This window comes from Sparus aurata, chromosome 4 (assembly GCF_900880675.1).
Source record: "Sparus aurata chromosome 4, fSpaAur1.1, whole genome shotgun sequence".
NCBI classification, from domain to species: Eukaryota; Metazoa; Chordata; class Actinopteri; order Spariformes; family Sparidae; genus Sparus; species Sparus aurata.
In genome coordinates, this window is record NC_044190.1 from 36,194,036 (window position 1) to 36,221,928 (window position 27,893).

The 27,893-nt window shown below is 46.0% G+C and overlaps 1 protein-coding gene across 1 annotated transcript in view; it reads left to right on the forward strand.

Moving 5' to 3' along the window:
* The window catches only part of LOC115580112 (transcription initiation factor TFIID subunit 4), a 94,365-nt gene that overhangs the window by 24,853 nt on the left and 41,619 nt on the right, over positions 1 to 27,893 (forward strand). Inside the window, 6 exon segments of the mRNA XM_075488170.1 lie at positions 2,820 to 2,895; positions 4,029 to 4,143; positions 10,646 to 10,815; positions 15,836 to 15,966; positions 20,844 to 20,969; positions 26,136 to 26,192. Coding sequence (XP_075344285.1) covers positions 2,820 to 2,895; positions 4,029 to 4,143; positions 10,646 to 10,815; positions 15,836 to 15,966; positions 20,844 to 20,969; positions 26,136 to 26,192 — 675 coding nt within the window.

Here is a 27,893-nt window from a genome sequence, read left to right on the forward strand (position 1 = left end):
ATCTACCCCCGCATCACTCCCTCATCTCCCTCCCTCCCTCCCTCCCTCCCTCCCTCTACCCGTTAACCGTTGAAGGGTGAAGCGAGGTAACTAGGTCAGCCCCGGGTCAATTTTAAAGCAATGTGGCGGCCGCAGTCTATGTCCAGAACATGCCTCTGGTCGCGCTCACTCTCCCTCCATCTCTGTCTCTCTCTCCGTCTCTCTCTCTCTCACGCACACACACACACACACACAGAAATGCATAAAACACCAACATAAGCTATCACACAAAACATTAGTAAATGATCGCCCGTGGCTCATCAACAGTCTGAAACCAGACCGATAGTTGAGTTGGGCTAAAAAAGATCCGCTCTCACCGCAGTAGTGCATCTGGGTAGCATCTCCAACAGTGGCGCGGAACATTTTTAAATATAGATGTAATCAAATGTAATGCAAAGTCTGTGGATGTGAAGTTATATTATTTGTAAGGTTTCCTGTGTCATCACACTTACTGCACAAAGGTATTCAATAATGCATACTTCACAAAATGATATATTTTAAAGGTAAATAGTCTTAAATTCTGTTTTCCGATCACGATCACTCCGGCAGGGTTGGGAGGGGTGACTTCAAAACTGCGTTCTGCAGGGATGGACCGACAATCGGCCCGGCAGATTGTGGGTATCTGATTTTTCTGTCGGATTGCTGATGAAATAACTCATTTAAAGATGTGCCGCTGTGGCTCTGATGCAACATCCTCTCACACGACGTCCCGCCCACAACAATATCTGACAGGCAACACGTCACAATTGATAGCCTCTAAAGAATAAGATAATGTGAATCTGCAAAGTAAAGAAGGATACTACTCGAGTAAATTACACCGAGGCTCACTGAGGCTGGTTGTTCTAAATTTAATTAAAACATTTTTATTTCTTTCTGCAAATTAATATCCGTCCAAATATCGGTTTTCAGTCTCCCTTATTTCTAATCATCTGTAACCATGTCGGTCGTACCCTAGTATTCCAATACAGTAACTAATTGCCTGTTAAGAAATGTAACTTGATTACTTTGCCTTACTTTTGGATTACCTCGATACCAAACATACGCAAATAAAAGATGAGAGAATATAAATAAAAGACGACTTTTATTCGATCCTCATAACAAGCGTGTCTTCTGTAAGAACACACACTGTGCATCGTTACAAACCAGCGTAGCATTCTTTATTTTGAAATTGTGACCCTGTTTTTAATTGAATTTTGATTAATTAAACATATTTTTATTCTGTAACTTCACTGGAATACAGTTACTCTTTTTTATTGTATCTTAATTACGTAATCCTGTCACGTTAACCACCAGCGCTGCACTTTAGTAGATGCTTTTCCAAGATTGCCAGCACTAACAGTACGACTGGCAATCATTCAAACCACAGTGAAAGATGAGCGGTGAGTTCGGCTTCACTGTTTTCACTTTCACCCTCTGATTCCCAAACTTTCCACCTGACTTTTTTTTTTCTTTTTCTACCCGCTCTTAACTGTGTCGCCGGCTGGCCAGAGGTGTTTGCTATCTCTGCCTGTGCTGAATGTATTTTTTTTTTTTTCTTCCCTCCCTATACTCTCGCAGGCCCCTGCAGTGGATCTCTGGGAAAAATGGCCTCTGTCTTTTTTTCAGTAGCTTGAACAGTAATATAGCATGTGTCAGGGAATGGAAAACAAGGCTAAAAAATATGCAGCAAGAAGCAAACTGGTAAGAATGGATGGCTGAGCCCGGGGCCGGGCCGATGGCTGCTACCAAGGAAGGAAGTGACTCTAATAGCCCAGCACAGCCTCCCCGCCCCCCCCCCCCCCACACACACCCTGCTCCTTCTTCTTCCACCACTGCTCCTTCTCCTTCTTCTCAACTACTTTTTCACTGCCGTCTTGACTTTTTATTGCCTTTGTCTCATCTGGAAATGCAAGAAAATGTAGGTCACGTGCAGTGACGGAAATCAATCCACATCGTTTAATCAGTGCGGCGCGTGAGGACGTTTGTGTCGGTCGACGAGTCGATTGAACGTTTCCACCCTCGCTAGCCGGCAGCAGACATGCTTTAAAATCTGTGAAGCTTATTATTATTTGATTTTATTAATGTAGACAATTTAAATTACATGTTGTCCTGGTTAAATGTTGCTTTATAACAACACAAGCAACCATAAATGATGTTAACTGAATGGCATTTTAATTATGAGGCACGTTTCTTAAATCAGTTTTTTTGTGAAACCGAATTTTGCTTTTATCGAATTGTATTTGTGGCGTTCTTGTGGCGCTTTGTTGGCGATTGAAGCGTGTCATCAGCACTTTGGCTCTTATAATAACTGCAATAATTTTACTGAACTTATAGATCCGACTGTGCTTCATGTTGACAGATTTTCCTGAGTGTTTTCCTCCTTTAAGACTTGTCGACTAGTCAAAGTTTCAACTTCCGTTTCAGTGAGTCGTTGGGAACATCCCCAGAAGGGATAGCTGCTGTAATATTCATCACCCTTGTATCTATTCCGCATCTATCCGGCACGACTACTGCGGGTATTTTTAATATATTACAGTAAACTTAAAAATCAGTACACAACAGTAAAAGTTGCTCACAGCCAGCTTGTCTCTGGATCATTTCTTGCAGCAAGCTAAGTCTGAAAGGGGAGAAAAACTTGATTTCTCCCTGAGGGATTCCTCCTGGGGATGGTGTTAAAGTGGAGAATTGGTTCAGCAGGAATGCAGCTCCATAGTTTTTAAATCTCCTCTGTTACTTGCAAATTGTTTCCTTCTATAAGATGCTACAATAACGTACATAATCTATATTGTTTTCTCCCTCAGGGTATCAAGACAGCGAGCACCGTCGGTGGCCCGGTCCGGATGCCCATGGTGATCACGCAGTCTGTTAGAGCGCAAGGTGAGAACGTTCGTCAGCAAATCTCCCGAATCTAATCACATGTACACAATCTGTCATTTTTTATCTCAGACGTCTCAGACAATTAGGTGTAATTGTAAGTTTAGAGTTGTGTAATTTTTTTGTATCAGCCTCCAACACACACGTATCTCCTGTTCTTGGCCTCCAGATTTTTTATTTTATTTTTTTTTACCTCTCCCTGCGAGCTCGACCAGATGTTTTCACATTCTCCAAACTCCTGTCCTGACCTTCTGGTTAAATAAAGATGCCAGCGCAAAAATAATCGCTTAAACAAAGATAGCCATTAGTGAGACTCTAAACGTTCTCTCAGTAGGCTGTAAGATGTGTAAACAGGCAGGAGCCACAGAGAGAACAGGTGTTTTTTTTTTTTTTTTTTTCTCCTGTCTGGTTATAAAGCCTTCTCAAACATTTGCGCTGCTGCTTACTCACACTGATTCACAAACACTCTTCCCACAGAAGCCCACAAATATCGCCCCAACACCAACCGGGCGTAACGCTCCCCGAAGAGAGCCGCGTGCTCTCAGGTGGTGTGTGTAATGTGTGTACCTGTGTTTGCCTGTGTGAGTGCGCGTGTGTGTGTGTGTACGATCGGAGGTGCATACAAATTTGATCTGCCCCCTTCCCCAAGATTGCCTGCAGTGAAAGATCTGTAGGTTGTTTTATGCCCATAAATTGGAATGCGGGGATAGTTCTAAAAATACTTTTCTGTGCCTCTCGGCGAGGAACATGCCTGTTAAAATCAAGTTTAAATTCACTCTGGCAGTCCTTGTGCCTCTCTGGAAAACGTGTCTCGGAGCAGGATGCGGGTTTAGGAGTGTAAGGAGAGCCGGTGAAGCGCAGTGATATTGACAGAGCGACGCTTTCCGCACCAACCTGGGGAGAGCGACAGTACCGCTCCCCCCCCCCCCCCTTCCTCCTCCCCCTCCGCCCTCCCAATCCCCCCCCCCCCCCCCTCCGTCTACCCCTGAGAGGATGACAGACGCAGTTGAAGGTAGTCGTTAGACTAGGAGGATATTTGACGCAGATAGAAAGGGACACTTCAATGATGACATTACTCCTCTCCTGTTTTGTTGAGTGCTTTTCCTTTTCTTTATGTTTCTCCTTCGCTTTAACAGGCACGATGGGGAAGGGAGCCATCATCCAAGCGGGCAAAAGTCCCGTGTGCCTGGCCGTGCAGATACCTGGGAATCAGAAAAACAAGCTCAATGACCCCGGAGGAGGCTCTTTCAGGTACATCAGCGCGCCGGGAGAGCGACGGCGGAGCGCCTGCCGTTCCCGGCAGCCGTCACATGGGGGCAGCATTTCACTAAGATGCCTCCGCATGACTACAGGCTACACTCTCAGCTAAGGCTATGAGTGTTTATCCCAGTTGCCTGCCTGGCCACCTGGCTGCCTGCCTGCCCGGCTGCCAGGCTGGTTGATCGGTGGTCCTCTCTTCCCTCGCTATCCCTCTCTCCCTCTCTCTCTCTGCGCCCACCACATAGCAACACGCTGCCAGCCAATAGATCACCCTCACGATCGCCCTCCTTGTGTCAGTGTCACAACTCATCGACAGGATCACAAATGAGCTAAATCTTAATTTAGAAATACGGTAATTGTGTCCAGATGGTTGGAATTTCTGGATGCGGTTCTGAAAATACCTTTTGGTTAAGTCAAACATACGGTATTTAGCCCGCAGCTCTGCTCTCTCTCTGTTTCTCTCTTTCTCTCCCTCTCTTCTCTTCTCTGGTCTTGTCTCTGCTTCAGCTCTGCTTTTGTCTCAAAACATAAAAGGTTCATCGCCCACATGCTGGCCTTTGTGGTCCATGTTCTGTGTGAGTCTTTGTGTATTTGCGCTTGTCAGGGTTTGCGAGGGGCATATACGTGCTGGTACACGTTTGCATATGCGCCTCTGTTCCTCTGTTTGTTTGTGTCTCCTGCTCGGGCGCACATGAACATATGTGTATATATCCTCACAGTCTGAGGATATTGCTTATGCGTGTGTATCAAATTGCGTGCGTGCGTGTATCGACAGGAGCGCGGCTTTGGGATTGCCCTGGTGTGACCGGGGGCCGGGGCAAGAAGAGTGTCTGGGTCATGGGCCAACGGGTTCATGGTAATGGTTCCCATCTCCTGAGGGGAAAGGCAGCGCCCGAGGCCCTGATTGATAAACCAATAAATCTTTAGCTGCGTTGGTAATTAAGCTGTCAGGCTCGCTTGTTACTGACGACCTTTGTTCCCCCTGCGGTGATCACAGTGGCCCTCAACTCAACGCCGGTTTCAACACGAGCCCAATAATGCACAGCAGCGTTGTCACGCAAGAAGCGTGTCGCTGACATTTTTGCCATATTTTCCTTTTATCCAGGTCAGGTGATGCTCTGCCCGGTCCGCACTTAACATGTTAAACGAGGTGCACAGTGTCGGGTCCCTCGGCAGCAGCCTCACGTCCGGCCGCGTGTTTGTCTCCACATGCAGGTTGTTTGTTTTCTGACACACTCCTCAAGTCGAATACGAGGCTGCCGAGGCTGCTATTGATTTTAATCTTTAATGAGTGATGGCCCTCCGCTGACATTATCTCCATCTCTAAATTTTCACCTTCGGTCAGTCAGCGTTTGAAGTGATGTCTTCATCGACTTCATGTCGTCAGCGTGATATGAGGCTACATATTTTGTACTTTTCAGAGATATATATTGTGTTTTCGCGATATTGCAAGACGGCATATTGCAATATTACAAGTCCATGTTGCCCAGCGAACCTGGAAATCACTATTTGAATACACTTTTATTGTCATCCGTACTCTTAGCACACACTACAAACAGTCAGCATTAAAGTTAATATGTAGAAATTGGCATTTTCGTGCGATTCGGCGCCCCTACAGTTTCTGAGTGCGACACCGCTGTCGTAAATACAAACCCCAGATCTATAACAATTTGTCAGATGTACTGTAGGTGCTGACTACAGACAAAACAAAGGTTACATCGTGCTGAGACAGAGACACTATTCACCTTAGAACAAGACCATCAAAATGATTTTAAAGCTCTTATTTAAAGGTTGTTTTTAAGGTTTCAGCTGGATCTTAGAGGGTTAGCGAATCCTCCCAGTCTCATTCGCTGTTTGTTGTGTTTTTTATTTATTTTTTTTTTTTTTACCTGAGGGTACAAACATGTCGGAGCAGAGCCCAGTGTTGCAGGGGCGATCGGTGTGACGCCGACGTGCCTTCACACCACGTCCAGAAACCTGCAACATGAACGCCGGAAGACTGAAGTTTTATTCGCTTTACAAGTTTTTCAAAAGTTCCCTGTGAGTTTCCACTTCGGTCGGTCTTCAAGCACTCATAACGTGCCACTGGCATGATGCGGTAGAAGTGTTTTTGACGCAAAGTTCGAAGAGTACAAACGAACAAAACGCTCAGGGAACATCCTCGACCCGTTGAGTGTGGCCGGCCCGGTCAGCCGGCATCCACCAGCCTCTCACCCACCCGGCCTGCGCCGCGTTCAGCTGTAGTCGGGGGGACTGATGTGTGTGTGGCTGTCACTCCGAGCCACCGGTCCCAGCGGGCCAGCTGCAGCACAAACACACACATACACACTGCAGGGCTTGTGGGGTTTCCAGTGCAGCTCCAGCCTTCTGTGTAAGTGCTCGAGTGTGTGTGTGTAGTTTACAGTATAGAGTGAAAGCAGCTGTCTCTGTGCCCCCCCCCCCCTCCTCCTCCACTCTCCCCTCCCCTCCTCATCTCTCTGTAAACACTCGACATCCGCTGTAATCACAGGCGAGCCAGCCGAGGCCCTCAGCCCTCTGCCAACCTCCGAGCTCAGCCCCTCAGATCCAACCCTGTCCTACATGGTGGACTCACAAACACTCGCACAGTCGCCCAAGAAAAGACACACACACACACACACACACACGGACGCGCACGCAAAGACAAGGAACAAAACATTTTGTTCGCGATCTTCGCTGCCAGTGGATCTGAGAGTCCACCAGGACTTTTCCATCATTTACCAGCAAAAAGAGCACATTCTGTCTTTGCGGTTACACCCTTTGTTGCTCTATAAATTGCAATGCGATGTTGCCTGTTTTGTTGAAGAAAAAAAAAAAAAAAAAAAAAAAAAGGCTTTACAAATAAATGTGACTCAATTAGAAGTTAAAAGTGACCTCCCAAATATTGTTGATGCAGACTTGGAAACTCGGCAGCCGCAAGATTAGATTATGTTCAGATCGGGTGCCGAGCTGCTGCAAAGTCGCTCCAAGAAGTCCGGGAAGAAAATGGTGGCGCGCCAAAAACGCCGAAAGACGAAAAAACAGGAAGGCCTGTGATGCTAACTTTTACTCGTAGGTTTGTTAATTAAACCAAGGCTTTCTCGACATACGATGCGCCTCGTCCGCATGACACCACGTTTAAAAAAAAAAAAAAAAAAAAAAAATGTTTGTGAATAATTACAGCTGGAGTGCGGGTGGTCCATTGAATTTCGCTCGTGGCTGAGTTTATTGGCCCCTCTTGTGCCACCGCTGCCACCAGCGCTGTCATCCATTTGGGTCACGAGCGCATATCCCGTCAGCTGCCCAGTGAACCTCGGGCTGCTCTGTGGAGAACACTCCTCCAGTGGTCTCTCAGTGTGGGCGCAACAAGGCTGCACGGCCCGGGTGTTAGTCACAGGGATCAATCGGGGCCCCCTGCCTGGGCGCGGGGACCTTTATCCATCGGGCGGGGGGCAAGGGGGGGGAGGTTGGTGCGATGGTGGAAGAAGAGGAGGAGGAGGAGGAGGAGGAGGAGGGGTTGGTGCAGGAGATCTGGATGCACCCCCACCCCCCCCCCCCCCCCCCCCCCAACCACCCATCTATCTTCACACACTCACACAACCTCTAAATGGCAATGCAATCCTCTCACCACCTATGGCGTGCCCTCCGCGAAACGCGAGCTTGATATGGAAACGACATGCATATGTATTCATGTGACCGCCGGCGCCGTGTCCCCGGGCCAACCCGAACCAATAACTGAGAGGCTGCTCTTTAGCTTCTGTGGAAGCTAATTACATCTCTGCTTTATTAGCGCGGAGGTGTCGTCGGGAATATTTTGCATTTCATATCTCATTCCCTCCTTTTAATGTCAGACCTGTCTTTGGCATTATCATTTGATTTGAGCCCCGGCGGACCCAAATAGCCAGAAATCACACCATCCGAGAAACAGAAACTCTCGTAATGTACTCATAATATTACCCGTGTTCTCCGATACTTCTTTATGTTTTATGTATTTATACAGTTGTGGCCCGTGTAGTAATCCCCCCCCCCCCCTTTTACTACTGCTGACGTTTTTGGCATGTTACACAAAAGATTCAGGAGAGTTTTCACGTACATTATCTCACCGATCCTATCGTTTGATATAAAGAAATTCCAGCTCATATCTGGGTTTTCTGCTCATATAGTAGCTCACTCCCTGTTTTATTAGGCTTATTTCTATATGATCAGATCGCCAGAGGCCGCGCAGCTCCATTATAAATTCACTTTTATGTTTTTTTTTTTCATTTATAGGGACAGATACACAAGCATGTGATACTTTCTAAATAGATTCATGCTACATAGCGCAACATATCCAGTATTATCTAAGCCAGTGGGCAAGAAGTATAGTTATTACAGAGCTGACTTTGTCTTTCCCATCATTATTTGTCTCATTATTTGAAAAGAATTATTAAATTACCTCGCAATCAAGCTAGCTGTACTTCCGATTTCAATTTAGAACCCCCGAGGTTAAAAATCGGCCCAACCAGGTCATATCTGACAGAGGGAATTAATTTAAAAGTCACTTACCCTATTTTTACAGAGATAATCTAACCTGTTGTGTTGTCCTTTTCAAACCTCAGACTCTTAAGTGCCGCGCTTAGCTTCTATCAGGTTCATAAGCGAGTAGATCTGTTCAGAAAGAGACTTTTTGTCGCCACCGTTGCTGAAAATGTGTCAATTTATATCTATTACTACTACATTGTGTCATAACTCTCGTATTCTATGGCAGTTTGCTCGTCTTCGCACAGCCCGTTGTCAATACGGCGTCACACACGTGATAAGGTCATCTACCTGTCTGCTGCACACGAAGCTGCGAAAGTAGCAGCGTCTCCTCTCTTTGCCTGAGTGAACGCGGCCTCGGGCGTGCTTCTTTTTAGGACAGGTTAGGGTATCCGCGAGGACGTGACGGAGAAAGGTGCGGCGCCCGAGGTGCGGCGCAGGGTATAACCCTATGTATCCATGCTTGTGTTGTTGTGTAGATACTCTGCGAAGGCATAATTAGACCGAGCGCTGGAGGAGAGGAGCCGAGCGGGGGGAGATGGTAGAGGTGTGCGAGGTTCAGGGAGTTGCTCTAATCGTCTTTGTCAACCTCCCGCTGTAGTGTCAAGTTTCATATTGGCTCTCCGTGGCCGCACCGAGGAGCGGGAGGGTTCTCGGCGGGGTGGAGTTGGCCGACGGTGCGCGCCCAACGCCGCACACAAGAGCACAGCGGCCACACGCACAAGGCTCTGTCGCAACCAACATCGGTGGCACGGACGTAAATGACTGTGGAGGTGAGCCAGTGAGTGGCGAGGGGCCACTCAGTGTGTGTTCTTGTGGTTCTTTGTTCCCCTCCGTCAGAGCCACTCAGAAAACCCTGCGCTCGCTCCGGGCCAGTCCTGTAAGCACAACACGTCACCGCTCGGGCTAATTCGGGCCAGAATCACAATCATTACTTGCCAAGTACAATAATTGTAGGGGGGAATGTTTCTCAAGTGACAGCTCGCAAAAGAAAGTTACAGCCTCTCGCGGATGCGGGGACGAGGCCGACTGTCAAACGTAACGACCCAAACACAAATTGTGTATGTTTACACGGCATTAGGCCTCTGAGAAACGACCAGCGCGTCGAGGAAAAACACAGAGCAAAGAGCGGCGAAGCAGCATGCAAATAGAGTTTGTGGACATTAGCGTATAGCGCGGATTCATCACGTCTCCTTGCCAATCCTCAGGAGCATCCTTACCGAGCTTAACTCCGTCCAAATGCTCTTCATCTTGCTGCCTCGCAGAGCGCCGGCACAAATAGAGCCCGGAATGGGAATTCTGTGCCATTACGACCAAAGCAGAGCACTCGCTCACAAAACTAATGCATGTTGTCATCCAAGGAAAATAGTCATGAATAGAAGCAGGATCTCAGAATATATGATTCTGGTAATCTTTGTGGTTTTGTGCAGGAGGGCTACTGCTTCACGCCCCCAAACGGAAGTATTTTTCCATCCCGGATCGAGCAGAATTGTGCCTTCTGTCTTTGGATCTTTGTCTTGAGGATTTTCCCACTCATATAGTCATTTTTTTCTGCTAACTGTGAAGGGTAAACACAGAAGGCGACGGTGTAGCCAGATCAACCAGTAGGAGTCGCTAAAGCTGCAACAGGGACAAAATCTCTAAAGTCAGCTTCCCAATTGGGCTTTTTTTTCTCCCCTGCAGGATCCTGGCGCCCTAATCAGTGTTTGACTTTCACTGACTTTAGTAACTTTAATTTTAGTCCACCCTGAAGTGGTGCATATGTTTACAAAAAAACTACCTTGTGCCTCTCTTGTGTGCCTATTTTGTGTCTTCTCGCACAATCAAATTCTATCTAAGCTTCTAAATCTGTAACCGTAGCCACATGAAGTGCACGTATGAAATGCATTTGTGTCACCGAGGTGTTGCCCTCTCCTGCAGAAGAGATCGTTTAGTTGTCTTCCGGTTGCATATAATTTGCCAATCTCTCACGTTTCAGGGACGATGACGACATCAACGACGTGGCCTCCATGGCCGGGGTGAACCTGAACGAGGAGAGCGCAAGGATACTCGCCACCAACTCCGAACTCGTGGGAACGCAGATCCGCTCATGTAAAGACGAGGCCTTCCTCCACCCGGGACTGCTCCATCGACGGATATTGGAAACAGGTCAGATGAAGTGTGACTCGCCCGTCTTTGCAGTGCAGCGATGTCTCAGCTCATCAACCTTTTTTTTTTTTTTAAATGCTCCGAGCTGCAGCTGGAGGAGGCTAGCCTCTCAGACGCCGTGTGATTGTTTTAGCAGTGGGAGGAATCTTAATGTAACATCAATGTACCCCCCCTCAACCAACCCCTCCACGCTACACAACCACCCAAAGATGAAAATCCAGACTGTGGTAGTGATGAAATCACTATCTGTTGTCTTTTGTGTTAGGAACATGTTGTTTCTGTGTTTATAGTGTCATCACTAAAGACAGTTTTGATTTTCTCTCTACAGTGTTTGGGGCTGAGCCTTTTCTTGTTTGGCCTCGGTTTAAATTTGATGCACTTAACAATTCTTTCACCTCCTTTAATGAATTCTTCAGTGGCTGTCTGAACTCACTGGACCCCAGGCACACACATAAATACTTTATGGGTTTGTCTTTTGAAGGCTGGCTGTCAGATTGTCCTCTGGACTAAAAGGAACAGAGTTTAGAGGAATGAGACTTGGCAGCCAGATTTTTGATTCTTTTCTCTCCTTTCGGTGGATCCTGACACTCTGATAGCGCGCGCGGTATTACGTGCGCTAATCGATACGGGCGGAAGAGTCTTGGTTTGTTTGCAGCATCGCATGAGAGTGATAGCGTCTTCATTATCTCTTTTTTGCCGCCGGCAGTCGGTTTTATTGCTTGAAATATACCTTAGGCTCTCGCTGCACGGTGAAGCCGGTGAAAACGTATAATGAGCGTTATTACTCAAAATAAAACTGTGCCTAGCATCTCGCTCCTGTGCATCAGATCAAAAAACACACAGTATAATTCCACGTGACGGGGAGTCTAGCGCCCTCATCTTGTTTTATCTCAATTAAAGTATCTTTAGTGTGCCGAGGAGGCCTGCAGGTCGTGTTTCGTTACGCGGACTCTTGGCGTGGTTGTTATCCCGTCACCTTGGGGAAGAGGGGTTGTTTAAAAATATAAATCTTTCCTCGGGGGGGGGCACGCAGCGTGATACAGGGCAGGAGGCTAGGGCGCCCCCTGCTGGGGAAGTGGCACTTATGCAGCTTTGTTGTGTCAGTGATTGGCCTCTCCGCGCTCTCAGCTGACAGCAGTCCGAGGGAGGCACCCCCGGCCTGCCAGCTCCACTCAATCAGGAAGCCTCGGCTGCTCCTCTTTACTGTACGAGCGGCGAGTTGGACTCTGCTCTGCCTTCTCGTTTTCCATCCCGCTAAAACTTCACCGTGACCTTTCCTGCCCCCCCCCCCCTGAAAGATGGGCTCCACCGTCTTTCTTGTCTCTGTCGCTTTTGTGTTTTTCGGATCAGAGGAGAAACCCGGATCCACCATTCCTTTACACATTTATTTATTCTCTCCTTTTTTTGCTCTGAGCACTGATTCCAGGAGAGAGAACGTCGGCTGCCTCTTCCTATCCCCCTTCTTTATTTTTTTCCCTCCCCCTCTCATATTTATCCCCCCCAAGCAAACACTTGTGCCGCCCTTCTCTCCCAAACCTCTCTCTCCCCCCCCCTCATAACTCTTCGGGCTGGTCCTCGAGCCGGGGAGGGGGGGGGAGTGAGCGGGTTTCATTTGTGAAGCCGCAAAACAGCACTCCCCACCTCATCTCGGGAACCAGAACACAGGCGCAGCTGGAGCTCCCCAGAAGAGCTCCTCAAAAGTAATGATAGTCCGCTGATACCTCAAAGGTCCGCTCACACTCGTGCGCGTGGACCTATCACGTCAGTTTACACGTGAACGGACACACAGAGACTTGCGTGACGGCGACACGCAGAGCAGCTGCGCGGCACACACACCAACACGGGTTATCAAATCGTCCAAAAAACGCCTTAAAATAATCAAAAATGCTTCAGACATCTGTGCGGATTATAAACCTCACTACCCTCAGTATCGTTTTCAAACGTGGCTCGATTGGGTGCATTTTTGTTCTCAAGCATAATTTCCTGCAACTTGGACGTGATTCACTTTCAAAACAAAGGAGGAGCCTCACGCCGCGCTCACATCATGTCAGCTTTACCACGGAAACTCGCACGACCTGCTACCGGGGGGGAAAACACCGGTCGACACAAACATGTCGGCTCAAGACACGAGCGCGTGAATCGAGATGTGAAAGGAAAAAAAACAGAAGGGTGACTTTTCCTCAGGTGATTGATTTGCACTGGAAATCAGGGTCCAATCAGCGTTCATTCACAGGTCAAATGACGCTTCAGTTGCTGTGTTGAAAACACAACACCCGGGCGGAAATGCTAATTTTCTATTTTCTGGCGCGATGCTATAATGCGCGTTGAAGTTAAGGGCGTGAATAGTTTTTCCGTCTCTGTTCCAGCAGCGCTCGAACATCGTCACTGTCAGCTTTGATTCTGAAAGAGAGCCTGAAAGTAAAAGATTCGTTTTATGGCACATTTGTAATCGGCTAACTCGTCCACTGGCAACGGGAAAGGAGTCCGTTGGCTAATTTTACGGTGAGACAGAAACAACAACAGTCCATCGGCCGTTGCGTAGAGAGGAATATTATGGTGGGGTTACAGAACAGAAACCCCGCATTGCAAAGATAGATGGAATGCACATTTAAGAGTTCATCAGTGCAGAAAGTACAGGCATTGATCTACAGAGATGTGGAACAAAGTCAGACGGTCCTTCGCCACATTCTCAAAAAGTGGGCAAGCGTAGCGGGAACCAAGAGAAGGATTCGGCCCTGAATGCCTCGCCTCTACAGTGACGGGATGCCGTGGCTCTGTCGTGCTGTGGGGGGTGTTTTAGTTTCATGGTTTGTGTCCACTTGTCCCCATTAGTGGGAAGGGTCACTGCAAATCAATAGTTGTTTTGAGTGATCACTGTGATAAAACGTTTCTATCCTGATGGGAGGGATCTGCTGACTTCCGATGAGCCTGATGACTCCTTGAGTCCAGTGACCAAAGATGATCCGGCTTTTGTCTTCCAGGCACCTCAGCTGTAGAACAATTTTCCTAAAAATCAGTGTGATTGTATTTATTGTTATTTTAAATTCTATTTTATCTTGTTCATATCTTTAGTTCTGCCTTTACGGTCTTGAATGCACATTCCTCAAGATATATCAGTCATTATTTTTGATACATAGTAAATGTAGAATTTCAAAAAGTATAGAGAACAAATTTTACATTTTTGGATTGCTGATAGTCTCTGGATATTATTAAGCTGCAGAGGATAAGTATCCGAACCATTACTTTGGCATTCACAAATGATTGTTGGTCACTATTTTTGAAGAGGGAGGAAGGTTTTGTCTCGGTCCATGAAAAGAAGACTCACAGAACAGAACACTGTCTGACATCACGGGATCACAAGAATTTGTAAAAAAAAAAAAGTGTTTCGTACATCTGGAATAAGTTTTCTGACCACGTTTAACACTTTGGCCGTGGGAGAACGCTGTCCAGTTGTTAGTTTTGTGAGCAAATGTTGTGTTGTTACCACTGGCATCTGAAAAATAAAAGAGTTTTCCAAATGATTACAATTGATCGCAAAGGGGACGCGTGAATTTCTCCAGACATTTCACTTCAAGTGTGAACCTCGTGGTGGCACTGGATGGATAATCAGAAGGTGATCAGGTTTATTAGGACATGTTGTCGGGGAAACGTGGATATCTGCAACGAGTTTTCATGTACGAAACTCCGTGCAACAGCTGCCTGGATTGATTAGAGTCGAGCGAAGCGGCATCCCGAGAGAAATCCTCGGATAAAGACGCACTCCCAGCTGGAGATCTTATTTTCTTTGGTGCGGATTATTCCTGCGATCGCTTTTGTCTTTCATCTCGAAATAAAAAGATAAAAAAAAAACAAGAATATAAAAGCTGTCCAGTTCATTAGTCTGTTTCTGGCTGTGGCCTTTATCTTTAGGTGGATAATGGTGATCAGTCTGAGTTGAGGAGCAGTTGTTTTTCTGCTCAGAGAAGAAATGCGGCTCTTAAGTCTCTTAAACTTTCTCTGAAATATTAATGCCCCTGAAAGATCGTATTTTTTAAGGAAAGCGAAAGCCCATTAGTGTTTTTTTCCTCTGACCTTGTGACATTGCCACATGTGCTGCCACTGTAATTATAAGGCTAACAGGGCCGCCTCCATCCATTTCAAAGCCTGAGCGGGCTGAGGAGTATATGTATTGTTCGGCTGATTTAAATAATTGGTGTGGTTTACTTAAAAGGGTGCCAGAGAGAAAATTATGGTAATGGAATAATTTAAAAAGAAGGAAGTCGGAAACAGATTGTAACCCTAACCGAAAGTCTGTCCTCCTCTCTTTTGTTATGACTTCGGATGAGTTTTGCTCCGAGGAAACTAAATTATCCTCCTCCGACGACGACGACGACGGCGAGGAGGAAGAAGAGATGGTCAATGTCGTTTACACACTCGAAGGAGCTTAGCTAGTAAAGCCACTCTAAGACTGTGAAACAAATTAACTTTTCTGTTTGATGAGCGCTATTTCTGGGAGTTAATTGCACGTACTAATCCAGGCGGTTGTTTCGGTGTGCGTGTGTGTGTGTGTGTGTGTGTGTGTGTGTGTGTGTGTGTGTGTGTGTGAGTGAGTACAGTAGGTGTGAATGAGTGGAGGTGCTGAATGAAAGTTGTGTGTCGTCCTCTGTTGGTGTGTTTTACGAGTTGTCTTGCTTCTCTCTGTGTGTGTGTGTGTAGCGAAACAATTACCTCCTACCTGCTTAGCTGTTGCTAAAGTCGTGGAATCAAGAGAAGTGATAATCAAACAATCTCTCTCAAGCTGCTCATCCCTCTCGTGAATTAAACGTGAGAGTAGAGGTTACGCTGTAAAACTCCTGGATGGTTAGATGGAGGATTCAGCATTTTAATCGCGGCGGAATCAGTGAAGCGAGTGAGAAACTTTGGTTGTAATGACGAGAAGCAAAAGTGGCGACTGTTCCTGTTGTGATATAATAATACGCTGGTGGCAGAAGTTTAGTTTGTCCTAAACGTGTGTGTTTCTGTGCGTGTGTGTCCTTCGCAGCAAAGAAGTTCGGAGTCACAGAGGTCCCCATGGAGGCAGTGACGTTCATCTCACACGCTACACAGTCACGCCTTCGGACTGTGGTAGAAAAAGTTTCTACGATCGCGCAGCACCGACTGGACTCCTGTAAGGTGGGCAGAACACAAAAACACACACATTCGAACCAACAAAGAAGAGATGTCCAGAGTCGTTCAGTGCACGACTGAACCACAGTGGGTCGGACACGTCGGTGTCCTATGAGGAACTTCTGGCAGCTGGTTTAAAGCGAAACTCTCGCTAAAACGCAACCTAGGCTTTTTTTGTGAATGTACCCGAGTCAAACCTTCATGTATCTTTCCGAAACATCTGCTAACGTGAGTTGTTCAAAACTTTCTTTTTAGTAAACTCTGTGCACACAAACAATGTTCTCAATGCTCGTGTTCATGTGTAGAGACCCTGGTGACACTACGAGCAAAGTTTCATGTTGTGTCGAGCCTTCTTAGTGTTTTAAAGATAGCGATTTTGATGCTATCGCTAATTTGCCCCTAGCACTCCCACTGAAAATGAGTTTGACCCGAAAACGAAAAGACGGTAAATCTTAAAAGTGCCTCTTTCATCGTAATTATGCTTTTACACGAAGGTTTGACTCGGGTACATTCACAAAAAAAGACTAGGTTGCATTTTGGCGAGAGTTTCACTTTAAGTGGGGTTAGCATAGCTGCTCTAGCTTCAATTATATTAGAAGTGGAGAGTGTTTCTTCATTTAAAGATGAACAAAAGATGATCTGAAGTGGAGAGAAGACTAGTGGCAGAGACGCTGGAGCTCAGAGGTTGAACAATCACTGAAGAAGTCGAGGAGAACAAACTACACTGGCACGAGCGGTGTCGCCGTAGACCACATGGACGAGTGGTAAACCAGACCAGAGCATTTGAGCTGCCGCTGATGATCAGATGAGCTGCAGGTGTGTGAGAGGCGGGAAGCCACGCCCAGCCTCTGGAGAGCGACTCTGAGAGCAAGAGAGACAAAACAAGGCACGAAACACACAAAAATCCATGCAGGGTCCAAATCATGACAGCCTTCCCTTTTTCCAAACAGCTTCTCAGGCAACTTTCCAGATGATTCTGTGCAGCTAAACTTCCCGGGTATGAAAATACCTTCAGTCGTGTTGTGCGGTCCAAAGTGTACTCACTAGAGATTTCCGCCGAACAAGCAGGCTAACTTCTGGTTTAGCGCCCTGATAACTTGAATAGGGACACGATTATTTTGCATCTGTACCCACTTTTAAAGATGCTTCTTTCACAAATGTGCTCATGGAAAAAAGTATTTTTTGGCCACACTGCATCCCGCGACAATGCACAGTAATCGCACAGTTAAGCCACTATGGAAACTGTCTTCAGGCAGAAGGCAGGTGGGCAGATAAAGTACAAAAATGATAGTGTTTTATGGAAATCTCATCAATGCCATCCCATGCTCTGCTGCCAGTCACCATCCCCGCCTCTCTGTTGCTTCTTAAAGGGATATTCCGGTGTAAGTTTAATCCATGGTCTAACACACCGTGAAACTGTGTTAGACTCCCTCTTAGAGATCAAGTTAGCAGACCGCTAATTTACAGAGTTTTATCAACCTCAGAAACGACCGCACGACAACAATACACTGCAGTAAATGGATCCAAATATAAACCGCCACCAAAAAGCCACAAATAATGCTCAGAACAGCACCAAACTTCAGCAACAGTACAAATAGGGTCTCAGCACATAGTCCGGGGCATCTAACCTCCGCTAGCTTAGCTGGATTTCTACTGAAAAGCTGACTAAATTTACCACTCTTCTGCAGCAGCTTCCTGTTGACGGGAAGTCCCGACGAGTCGATTACCGAGTGCAGTAGAGTTCCGCGGCTCATGGATGAAAATGTATGATTATGACTCCATGGAAAAGCAATCAAAGTTCATATGTGTCTTACCTGCCAGTTTATAACAGTTATTATCGAGAGCGGACAGGGAAAAGAACGGAATTGAGCATTTCTAACCGCACTCGGTAATCGTCGCGTCGGGACTTCCCGACCCGGAAGCTGATGGAGGAGAGTTGAAATCTGTTTTTAGCTTCACGATAGAAATCCAGCTAAGCTAGCGGAGGTTAGATGCCCTGGACTATGTGCTGAGACCCTATTTGTACTGTTGCTGAAGTTTGGTGCTGTTCTGAGCATTATTTGTGGCTTTTTGGTGGCGGTTTATATTTGGATCCATTTACTGCAGTGTATTGTTGTCGTGCGGTCGTTTCTGAGGTTGACAAAACTACGTTAGCTAGCGGTCTGCTAACTTGATCTCTCGAGAGGGAGTCTAACACAGTTTCACGTTGATTTAGACCATGGATTAAATTTACACCGGAATATCCCTTTAAGGATAGGCAAGTTAGTTAACAGATTTACAACCCTGATTCCAGAGAATCTGACACTGTGTCAAACATGAAATAAAAACAGAATGCAATGATTCTGATAAATGAGGGTTGTAACAGCTCTGTAGTTTCATTAATTTTGAAATTATTAATTCATTTTAGGACCCAACACGACCAACATCAGTTAAATCAGTTTTTCCTCGTACAGAAACGTTTGATGCGTTGCCACATCATCAGCAGACGGCAGGTGGCACGTGTCCGAGCAGCCCTTCGCACAGTTTGGCAGACCGAAAAACACACGGTAAACATTGGATCAGAACTCGGGGAGGAATATTAAATCCGCTGGAGTTGAGGAAGAAACTTTGTCGGGACATTCAAGCAGACACACACAATTAAACACACAACATACCTGGCTCGCTCGTGCGCTTCAACATTCCTGCACAGGTACGCGGTGGCGCGCACACAAATACGCTTTTATCCGTCTCACACTGACAAAAAAAAAGCGAGTGTACCACTAACATAAACACATAAAAGTTAATATGAGGAGTATTTTTCACCCTCGAGTTGACAAACAGGACTTTTTCAGTCAGTCAGCCAAAAGTAAAGGTATGAAAGAACTTCTAAGCGCTCGTCTGCGTGTGAACACCTGCTTACTTTTCCCGTTATTGGTGACTTCATCTCTCGTAGCCCTTGAATGTAACTCTACAACCACATTTAATTGGCGAACATTAAAGCGCAAATCCATCTCGACTGCAATCCCCAAATCTCGGCGTTGTTGGGGGAAACTTTGAAAATGTGTTTTTCCTGACACCACGAAGGGGAGGAAGAGGAGGAGGAGGAGGAGGAGGAGGAGGAGGGAGGAAGAGCATCGCTCCAGCTGTCCCCATCTTGTTTTGTGCTCCTTCTCCTTCTTCTCCTTCTTCTCCTCATCCGTCGTTTCTTTCTCCCTTTTTGTGGTTTTGTAAATGAGGTGTGTGTGTGTGTGTGTGTGTGAGAGGGAGGCATGCAGCTCTGTGAAGCCACTCTGTTGACATCAGCGAAAAGAAAAAAAAAAAAGAGCTGGGGAAAAAAAAAAAAAGACCAAAAGACAAAGCGGCCTTAAAGAGCAACCGGGCTCCGGCAGCGGCGGCAGGAGCTACGGCAAGAGTGCAGGCTCAGCGCTGCAACAAAGAGGAGGGAGGCTGGATGAGAGAGAGAGAGAGAGAAAGAGAGGGGGAGAGGAGGGGGGAGGAGGAGGGGGGTGCTGGCGATGAGCCTCCTCTGATGTGTCTTTGTGCTCTGTGCCACCCAGCTCCTCTCATCCACTCATGGAAACACACACACAGCTCTGACACACACACACACGCACACACACAGATGGAAAAGTGTGTGATATAGAAATCAAGTGCAAGAGCAGAACAGAGCTGCATACGAGAGACACACACACACACACACACACACACACACACACACACACACACACACACACAAACATGTGAAATAAGCAATTATCCTATTAACTTTTGATGACCTACAAAAAGTTGTTTTCACACTTGCCTCTCCATTTCCCAAGTGGGAGTCGATGCACCATGCGGTGCAGAGAGACGCGTCGTCTGTAAATAGAGAAAAAAGTTGTGTGTGTTCAAGTCGGCTGTCGGGATCAGACGACACGAGACGTGTCCGCGCGTCGGTTTAAACACACGTGCAGTGAAACGATGAAGTTACTTTCCGCGTTGATCGTGCAGCACTGGAACGCCGAACTTTTTCATTTTTCGGTGCGCCGGAGAATAATTTAGCTGCACCGATCATCGCACATTTTAATTTGAATTTCTAAGCAACAGTTGTAAACAGGAATAAAGATACAGACACAAGGGTTTCCTGAGTTAAAACACAGCACCAGCAACAAGAGATTTCAGCAACAAAAATATGTATTAAACATTTAAACAAACACGATCTGACCTGCTGGATCGCCGGCTCGCTGGTCCGACTGATGGGAATGTTAGCAGATCATATGCAGCTTCCTCTGGAGGCACAAAAGGCTTCATACTGCTTTTCCCACGTATACAATAATACTCCCCAAGACCAGTAAACACACACACACAATTGATATTAATTGATTTTTGATTGATCTACTGATATGTCAGTCAGGAAAGCGAGACCGTCTACACGCAAAGCAGCCAAAAGCACAGCTGTCTCCAACTTCTTCATGTCAGCATTTTCTGTTTTTGTATCTTCAATGACGATTTAAATGGAGCAAGAATTAATTAAATGACCCATTCAATTTCTGTATATACTTAATTTATGACAATAATTAGTGTGTTGCGACTAAAAGTGGCCTCTAATTATCGCGGCCACATAAATTGGTGGGAGATCGCTGGAGAACACGAGTCGTCTCGGCTAACTTAACTTCAAGTCGCTCGATTTTTTTTGGGTCATTGATGCTTTGGGTGAAATGGATGTTTTAGTAATTTACTTAGGAGCGGAGGGATGTAATTTTTTTCATTGAGATAAAATGGACTGAAGGCTTCCCTTGAGTTCTGATATTTGTGCCCAGAGCCTCGGGAGCAGCTGCTGAATGGGATTCATACCTTTTTTTATTTTTTTTTCTTCTTCTTCGACCGTTACAGTCGTGGTGATATTCTCTCTATCTCCTTGTCAGGATGATGAGTGCTACGAGCAGTCTGCAGACGTTCGCTCTCAGCTCCGCTTCTTCGAGCAGCTGGAGAGAATCGAGAAGCAGAGGAAGGACGAGCAGGAGAGAGAGATCCTGTTGAAAGCCGCTAAAGTAAGTTACTGTCACCTCGCCATCGTACTCTGTGTGTGTGTGTGTGTGTGACAGACCGTTTGTTATGTCCCCCATGCAACAGTGTGTTTTTTTGTGTACCGCTCTGTGTATATGAGTGCATGCTGCTCCTGCGCCGGCCCTGACAGATGAATTAGAGTGTGACACCAGTGGATGAAGTGACCTCCGCGTGTCCTCCCAGGCTCCTGGCCCCGGGGCTCCTCTGTCCTGGCTCTTCCTCCCCGGACACGGCGAGGAGGGCGGGGGGGGGGAGACCTCGTACACTACTCAACCCCCATGCACCATGCAGCCGACACACACACACACACACACACACAATCACCCATCCCCGTGTACAAGCTGCAAAACATCCCTCTATCACAAGCCTTGACAGCTCAGGTGAAACAGAGAATCGTTTTTCAAACCAGAAGACCGATTTCTCAGTGCGACAGAAAGAAAAAGTGATTTTTCTATCAATCTATTCCACCAAAGCAATAATCCGGAGTTTACATACGTACGTTCCAAACATCCGGTGTCAGGTGTCGATGTGATTGCACCGTGCACATGAAGCACAACAGATGTTTGTCTTGAATATGCCGTATTACTAATCATGTCACGGAAATAGCTGCTTTGTTTTAGAAGAATTTAGAAGAAAAAGTGAAAAAAAAAAACACCACAGCAGAAAACGCTCAGTAGCAAAAATGTTGCAGAAACATTTAAAAGCACGCAAATGTTGCAGCTGAGGTGGTTTTGCAGCGCTCGAATCAGCACGAAAGTGTCGACACTCATAATCACCTTACATACACTGTCTATCGCACTGATTCTGCTTTGTATACTGATGGATCTTTATGTATTTTGCTGTTTTATCAAGTGTACTTGATGTTATGTGTTGTTTTTTTGTTCACCTACCCCGAGACAACAGATGCAAATTAGCTTCCAGCGAACTCTGGAGCAGTTACTTTTAATTGTGCGGCGTCCCTGTGAAAATAAACAATGAAAAAAATAAATAAATAAGCAATAAGATATGAGTCGCTTGTCCACGATATATATAATATCTAAGGTGGCAATCACAGAAAATAATCACCAGATCGGGGAGAGAGTTGTCTGCGCTTCGTCTCAGCTGTTACATAAATTTTTGCAAACACAATCATGAGCTCAAGGCACGACTTTTTCACTGAATACTGAATAATGGTAAAGGTTAATTTATGGATCTGTTATTAGCATATATTGAGTCAAAATAACTCGTCATTTAAATATCTGCTAACACCTACATTAGTGCCAAAGCAGGGAATCATTTAAACCATCTGCAACAGAGCGAGCTTCTTATCCAGTATTAATCTACAAACCTTAAACATCATCGTAGTGACTGTATTAGGTTTCAGTCGCTTGAACAGCTGCAGCAGGATTAATTTGATTAGCAGGTGTTCAAGCCAGCTGCAGGTGGTAAAGTCGGTCCAGTCACCTGTATTTTAAAACTTATTCTGGCAATTTTGGTGGGGAAAAGTTGTAACACTGGGAATTAACCTCCTCATAAAGTTTCCCTCTCATAGTGCAAATAACACTCTATGACACGCACTACGACAAACTTTTAAAAAAATGGTCAGCAGTCATAGAAAGTTATATGTCTGGTAGTTCTTAAGGAAGGTGAAGTGTAAGAATTTTAGTTGTAGACGTTCTTAAAATGAAGCAAAGTTGTCAACAGATTGCGAAGAAATTACTGTGTTTACATTCTGACGTCTGTGTAGGCTGTGCAGAGGTACCTACTGAAGTTAGCCCGCTAACCTGCTAGCGCACACTCTGAAGCTCCTGTGCTAACAAAGTAAACACTAACGCTCCTAAATTGCTCCGAAGTTCCAGTCAGGACCCAAATGCACAGCTTGGCAAGCTAAGTTAGCTAACGGCATTAGCAGTTAGCAGGTACTCTGGTGATACTCTGACCTCTGTGTGTTTTCAACAGCTGACCAATGACACGATTGCACCTTTAAGAATAATATATCTTTTGCTTTTTTTAAGGGACATAAATGACCAGTTGTTCTTTGCAAAATACCAAATTGCTGCAGATTCAAGGTGTTGACAGATCAATTAAATTAGTTCTGCAAGAAAGTATTACAAACCACTGATCTTTGGATGTTACCTGTCCACTATTCTGACCACAGGCGTGCGTACGTACACACATTTGTTTATGAGTAAAGAGAAGGTCCTTAAAATTTAGAAAGATCACCAGTGAACACACACAAAAAAAAGAGAGAGTGAATCTTTTTGCAAATGAAAATGCCTGGCGGTGCAACATTAGCAGAAAGCTAGGTTAATTTAATTAATTTTGAATGGAGCCAATGTCCCACAGTAAAGATTCTCATTGCAGCACACCTCACCGTCTTAATTGCGTTATTATGCTCCGGTCCTGCCATGCAGGATATTAGAAAATCCTCTAGTTGATGAAGACTGGCCACAAAACCTCATGACCTGTCTGTTTTTTCCCTGCTAGGGGAGACCAGATAGCCTCGCTCCTGGTTGTGAAAAAAGACATTACCTCAGCAGGAAAACGACACAGTGAAGTGTGTTGTTAAAAAAAATGAATAGTGACGCCTTTTATATCCTGTGTCTGCACCCGGCTCTACACGGTTGAACGGTGTAATCTTTATTTTTTTTTTTTTAACTGTGAACAGTTCCCTTCATTAACAGGATTAGTGAGGAACTTTTGCAAATTTAGCCAAGTTCTTGTTGGAAGGGCTTCGCTCGGGGCTATTTGGATCGCATGAGCATCCTTGAGTAGTTTGACTTCACCGCAGAGCAGTGTGTGTGGCTTCTTGGCCCTTGTTGCCATGCATGTCATTTCAGTTCAAGGAGAAGTTTGGAAAGCAAATGTTTGCAGAGTGATTGTACATTGTACTTCACCACCGCACTGCCTGAGAAGACGATAGTATCTTCTCTGCTTCTATATTCTTCTATATTAATCACATGTGTCGTATCGTAACTGGGAAGATCCTAAAACGCTTAAAGTAGCTGCTGATTATGTAACGTTGGACGTTCCTTTGTACCCTATTTTCTGTTCCTTTGCCTGTCCAAACCCCAAATGTCATGTTTTGGTTATTGGTAAAAAAAAAAGAGCAAACATTTATATCTGCGCTCTCCAATTTTATACCAACGTTTAACTATTATACAAGGAGCAATACAACCGCAAATACATCATAAAACCTCCAAAAACTCCATGATAATATGCAGCCAGAAGACTTATTGCATAACACTTCTTTGTTGTGCATCTTTAAAAAAAAAAAACGGATGTAAAGTGAAGCTTGATATTGATTACCGGCCGTTCGGAGGACATCAGTTGCACTTTCGGTAATGTGTAAAGCGAACGGGAAGCGCGAAATTGACGAATAATTGCGCGTGGCAGTGATTGCAGCACGAGGAGTGATAGCAGCTCCGAGTTTCACCCGCCGGACTTCATATTTGGGGAGGCTGTATCGACAGAGTATTCAATATTCAAGTTAACTTCACTCTTTCCAAATACAACCCACAGCCAAGTGAAACAAGTACAACCCTCCCGGGGCTTTGGTAAGTCAGAAATGGACAAAACTAGTCAAGATTAGAAAAATAAATAAAAATGAGAGCACACCATCACAGGCAATTTCCTGGAATATGATCAACATTGCAGATCGTATCAGACGATATGCTGTAGAAGGCTGTGCGGGAGAAAGAGCTTTTATTATTTAAGTACAGTACGTTTTCCCTCCGCCAGACCTCACAGAGCTTGTCAGCACCGACTGCCCAGTCCTCTTCTCCCCTCCGTTCTCTCCTGTAAGTGGGGAAAATCAGGGCAGCTGACAGAGGAGATGTAAAGCACGCCAGTGGCACCGCTGCCCTTTGTAAACAGTCCATCTGTACCAACCCCTCCCACTCCTCCACCCCTCACCTCCCTCCCCCTCCCTGCCTCTCTCCTGCTGGAGCGCCCGCTAATTTGACCTCTTGAATAAGAAACCCACGGAAAATAATCCCCCCCCCTCCTCCTCCTCCTCCTCCTCCTCCCCTCCACAACAAGCCCTCTCCTTCCTTCGACGCCGTCCATTTAAAATATGACTCAAGTCTTGAGGGATGCGCCGGCCGACCTGGGGGCGAACACATTAGTCTTAGTTGAGATACCGACCAGTACGTGAACCGCCTGATATATTTAAAGCCAATTAGCCGGGAAGGCAAGGAGGAGCAGCTATCCGTGAGGAGGAGGAGGCCGTAGGAAGGAAGGAGAGGCAGGGATGTAGAGGGCTGAAGCCGGAGCGGGGCGTCCCGGCAGCGCTCACTGTGATCGATCTGATATTAGAAGGAGGAATTAAGTGTAAACCAAAAATATATTAGCTCTCTTAAAGGGCCATTTGATTGTTTTATCATTTTCTTCTTAGAAAACTAAATGACAGGTGTTAAACTGCGCATACGACTGATGGGATAAAGCGGCACATCGCGGACCTGACCTCATTCTGGTTAATCCAGCGAACCCGAATCTTTTCCACGCGTATCCGTATCCACGACATAACAGCCCTCAGTGAGCGTGTTGCACCATAATCTGCCCGGATTGCCTGCAGTGGTCAGCCGTACGTGTACATTTGGCTGCGTGGTGAAGGATTCCCAGGGACAAGTACATTCACCCAGATCTTGGCTGCTGATTAAAATAGAAGTGCTGTGTTGTTACGCCAGGGATACACACGCACACACACACACACACACACACACACACAGCGACAGATAGCCAGTGACACACACACACACACACAGCCACTGCCACTGATACTCACCAACATCCTTTGCCCTGTGTGTGTGTGTGTGTCTGTGTGTGTATGTGTGTGTCTGTGTGTGTATGTGTGGCTGTGTGTGTGCTGGCTCGTGCAGAATTTTTAATAACCTCTTTTGATTAGAATCCCCCTCCAGCGGCTTATTTAGGGCTGGATTTGGAGCGGGTTTAAAGGCCACCGCCCCCCGGGGGGCGCTCCATTGCACTTCTCTGAATTCAAATACGATGTCCTTGACACCTCTGTATCCTGTTCCCATTTTGCACTATTTTTGCTGCAGCAGCAACAGATGAGTAGCGAGGGGGCTGCGGGGGTTGGAGGGGTGGGGGGGGGGGGCCCCCTTAAACCAGCTGTTAACCTGTGTTTTTTCCCCCCTCTTTTTACTCCACAGAGTCGCTCCAGGCAAGAGGACCCAGAGCAAGCTCGGCTGAAACAGAAAGCTAAGGAGGTAAGCTGCGGCGGAGATCATTACCCTTGACATTTCCCCGACTCCAGCGTATTAATTTTTCATGCCTCACTACATATGTAATGCCATTTAAAGTCGGACTTAAAAAAGTTTGAGGAATTATTCGCGCCGATTGATGCCCGAGTGTGGAAAATGATTTTCTGCCACCCTCCTCTTCCTCCACCCCCCCCCCCCCCCCCCTTCTTTTCCTTTTCTTCGTCTATTTCTGCCTCTTCATCTCGCACCAGTTTGAATTTTGGGCTATCGGGGGCAGGTTACACACTCAGAACTGTAGTCGCCTTTGTTAATGATATTTGTTACTGCCCCTTTTTTTTTCATATATGCAAAACTATAATCCAAGACTCAAGATTCATTTCAATCATCATTACACAACCAGGATTGAACCACGGAGCTGATAAACGTCTCTCGACCTACGTACCACGTAGCAGCTCAGAGGAGAGCAGCCAAATTGCATTTCTCTTTGGAAAAGAGTCAAATTTCAACAATAGTTCTGTACGAGCAGGAAAAGATAAATACGATGAGCGCTGAATGAGGCTTCCACATGCACCAATTCATGCTCTACATTAACTTTTACTGCTACAAAGGACTGGAGACGAGTTATTTCCCTCTTCAAGTAATAGGCCACTGCACAACATGCTACAAACAGGGAAGTGTTTTACTGATGTAGCGCACTTCTGTTGGCAGCTTCTATCCTTCTCATTTTAAGTGCAGGTCTCGCATATGGTAAAAAAAAATTCCCAGCGGACCCCGGAAAGTAGACCACTCTTCCTTTAGTGGTTGGTTAATGTTGTTTACGCAAAAAATGAAATAGTTCTGTCACAGCGGAAGTTTCCGTTTGTTTTTTTTTTTTGTTTTTTTTTTCTTTGTTTACTCCAGAAGAACTTCACTTGGGTGCTTTCAGTCCTTGGCTCGCTCTAACAAGGATCAAGAGGATTGTGAGGAGCTTCCGTAGAGTAGTCTGAGTAGGCAGGAGGATGAAACGAGCTCCATTCACCTGTTGTTGTTGTTGTTGTTGTTGTTGTTGTTGTTGATGTGGAACTTAAGGAGCAGACGTGGTTTCTTCTAAGTCACTTCCTCTTTATAACCAAAGAAGAAGCCCTTTATTCATCCGGGTAAAGTTTACCGAGCACGTCTGCACTTTTCTCACTTAACGCTCTAATTTATACTTACACGGTCCTACATTGTTCCACCTGACAGCTCCCCAGCACAACCACTGTCTTTAAATGTCGGCCACTCTCGCTAATTTACATTTAAGGGTGACTTTAAATGCCTCGCTCCGGGGCGGCTCTGTATTGTTGTTTTGGCCGGAGTGTTTAATTTTTTAGGTTAGCCGATGTGCGGTGTCGAACTTGTGACCTTCAATGACAAGTGGACTTCTGCTACCTCTGGCTACGGGCAGCGCTCTGTCTTTTTCCTCGCCCCGTCTCTCCTGGACATTTCTTTCTAGCAACACTGAGCCCTTGCCGCAGTTTAGAACATTCACTCTAGATCTCAGCCTACCCATAAGCCCCACATATGCAAATGAAGCCGCGTAATAGGCAGCGCGATAGGTTTAGCCCCAGGGGCCATGTGATCAAAGTGGATCTCCTCCCTGTTAAGTGGCAGTCCGCTCGTCATCTGGATACGGCCAGATTAGTGCCTCGCGAGGAGACGCCGCGTGCGCGTATGCGCATTTTCATTTTC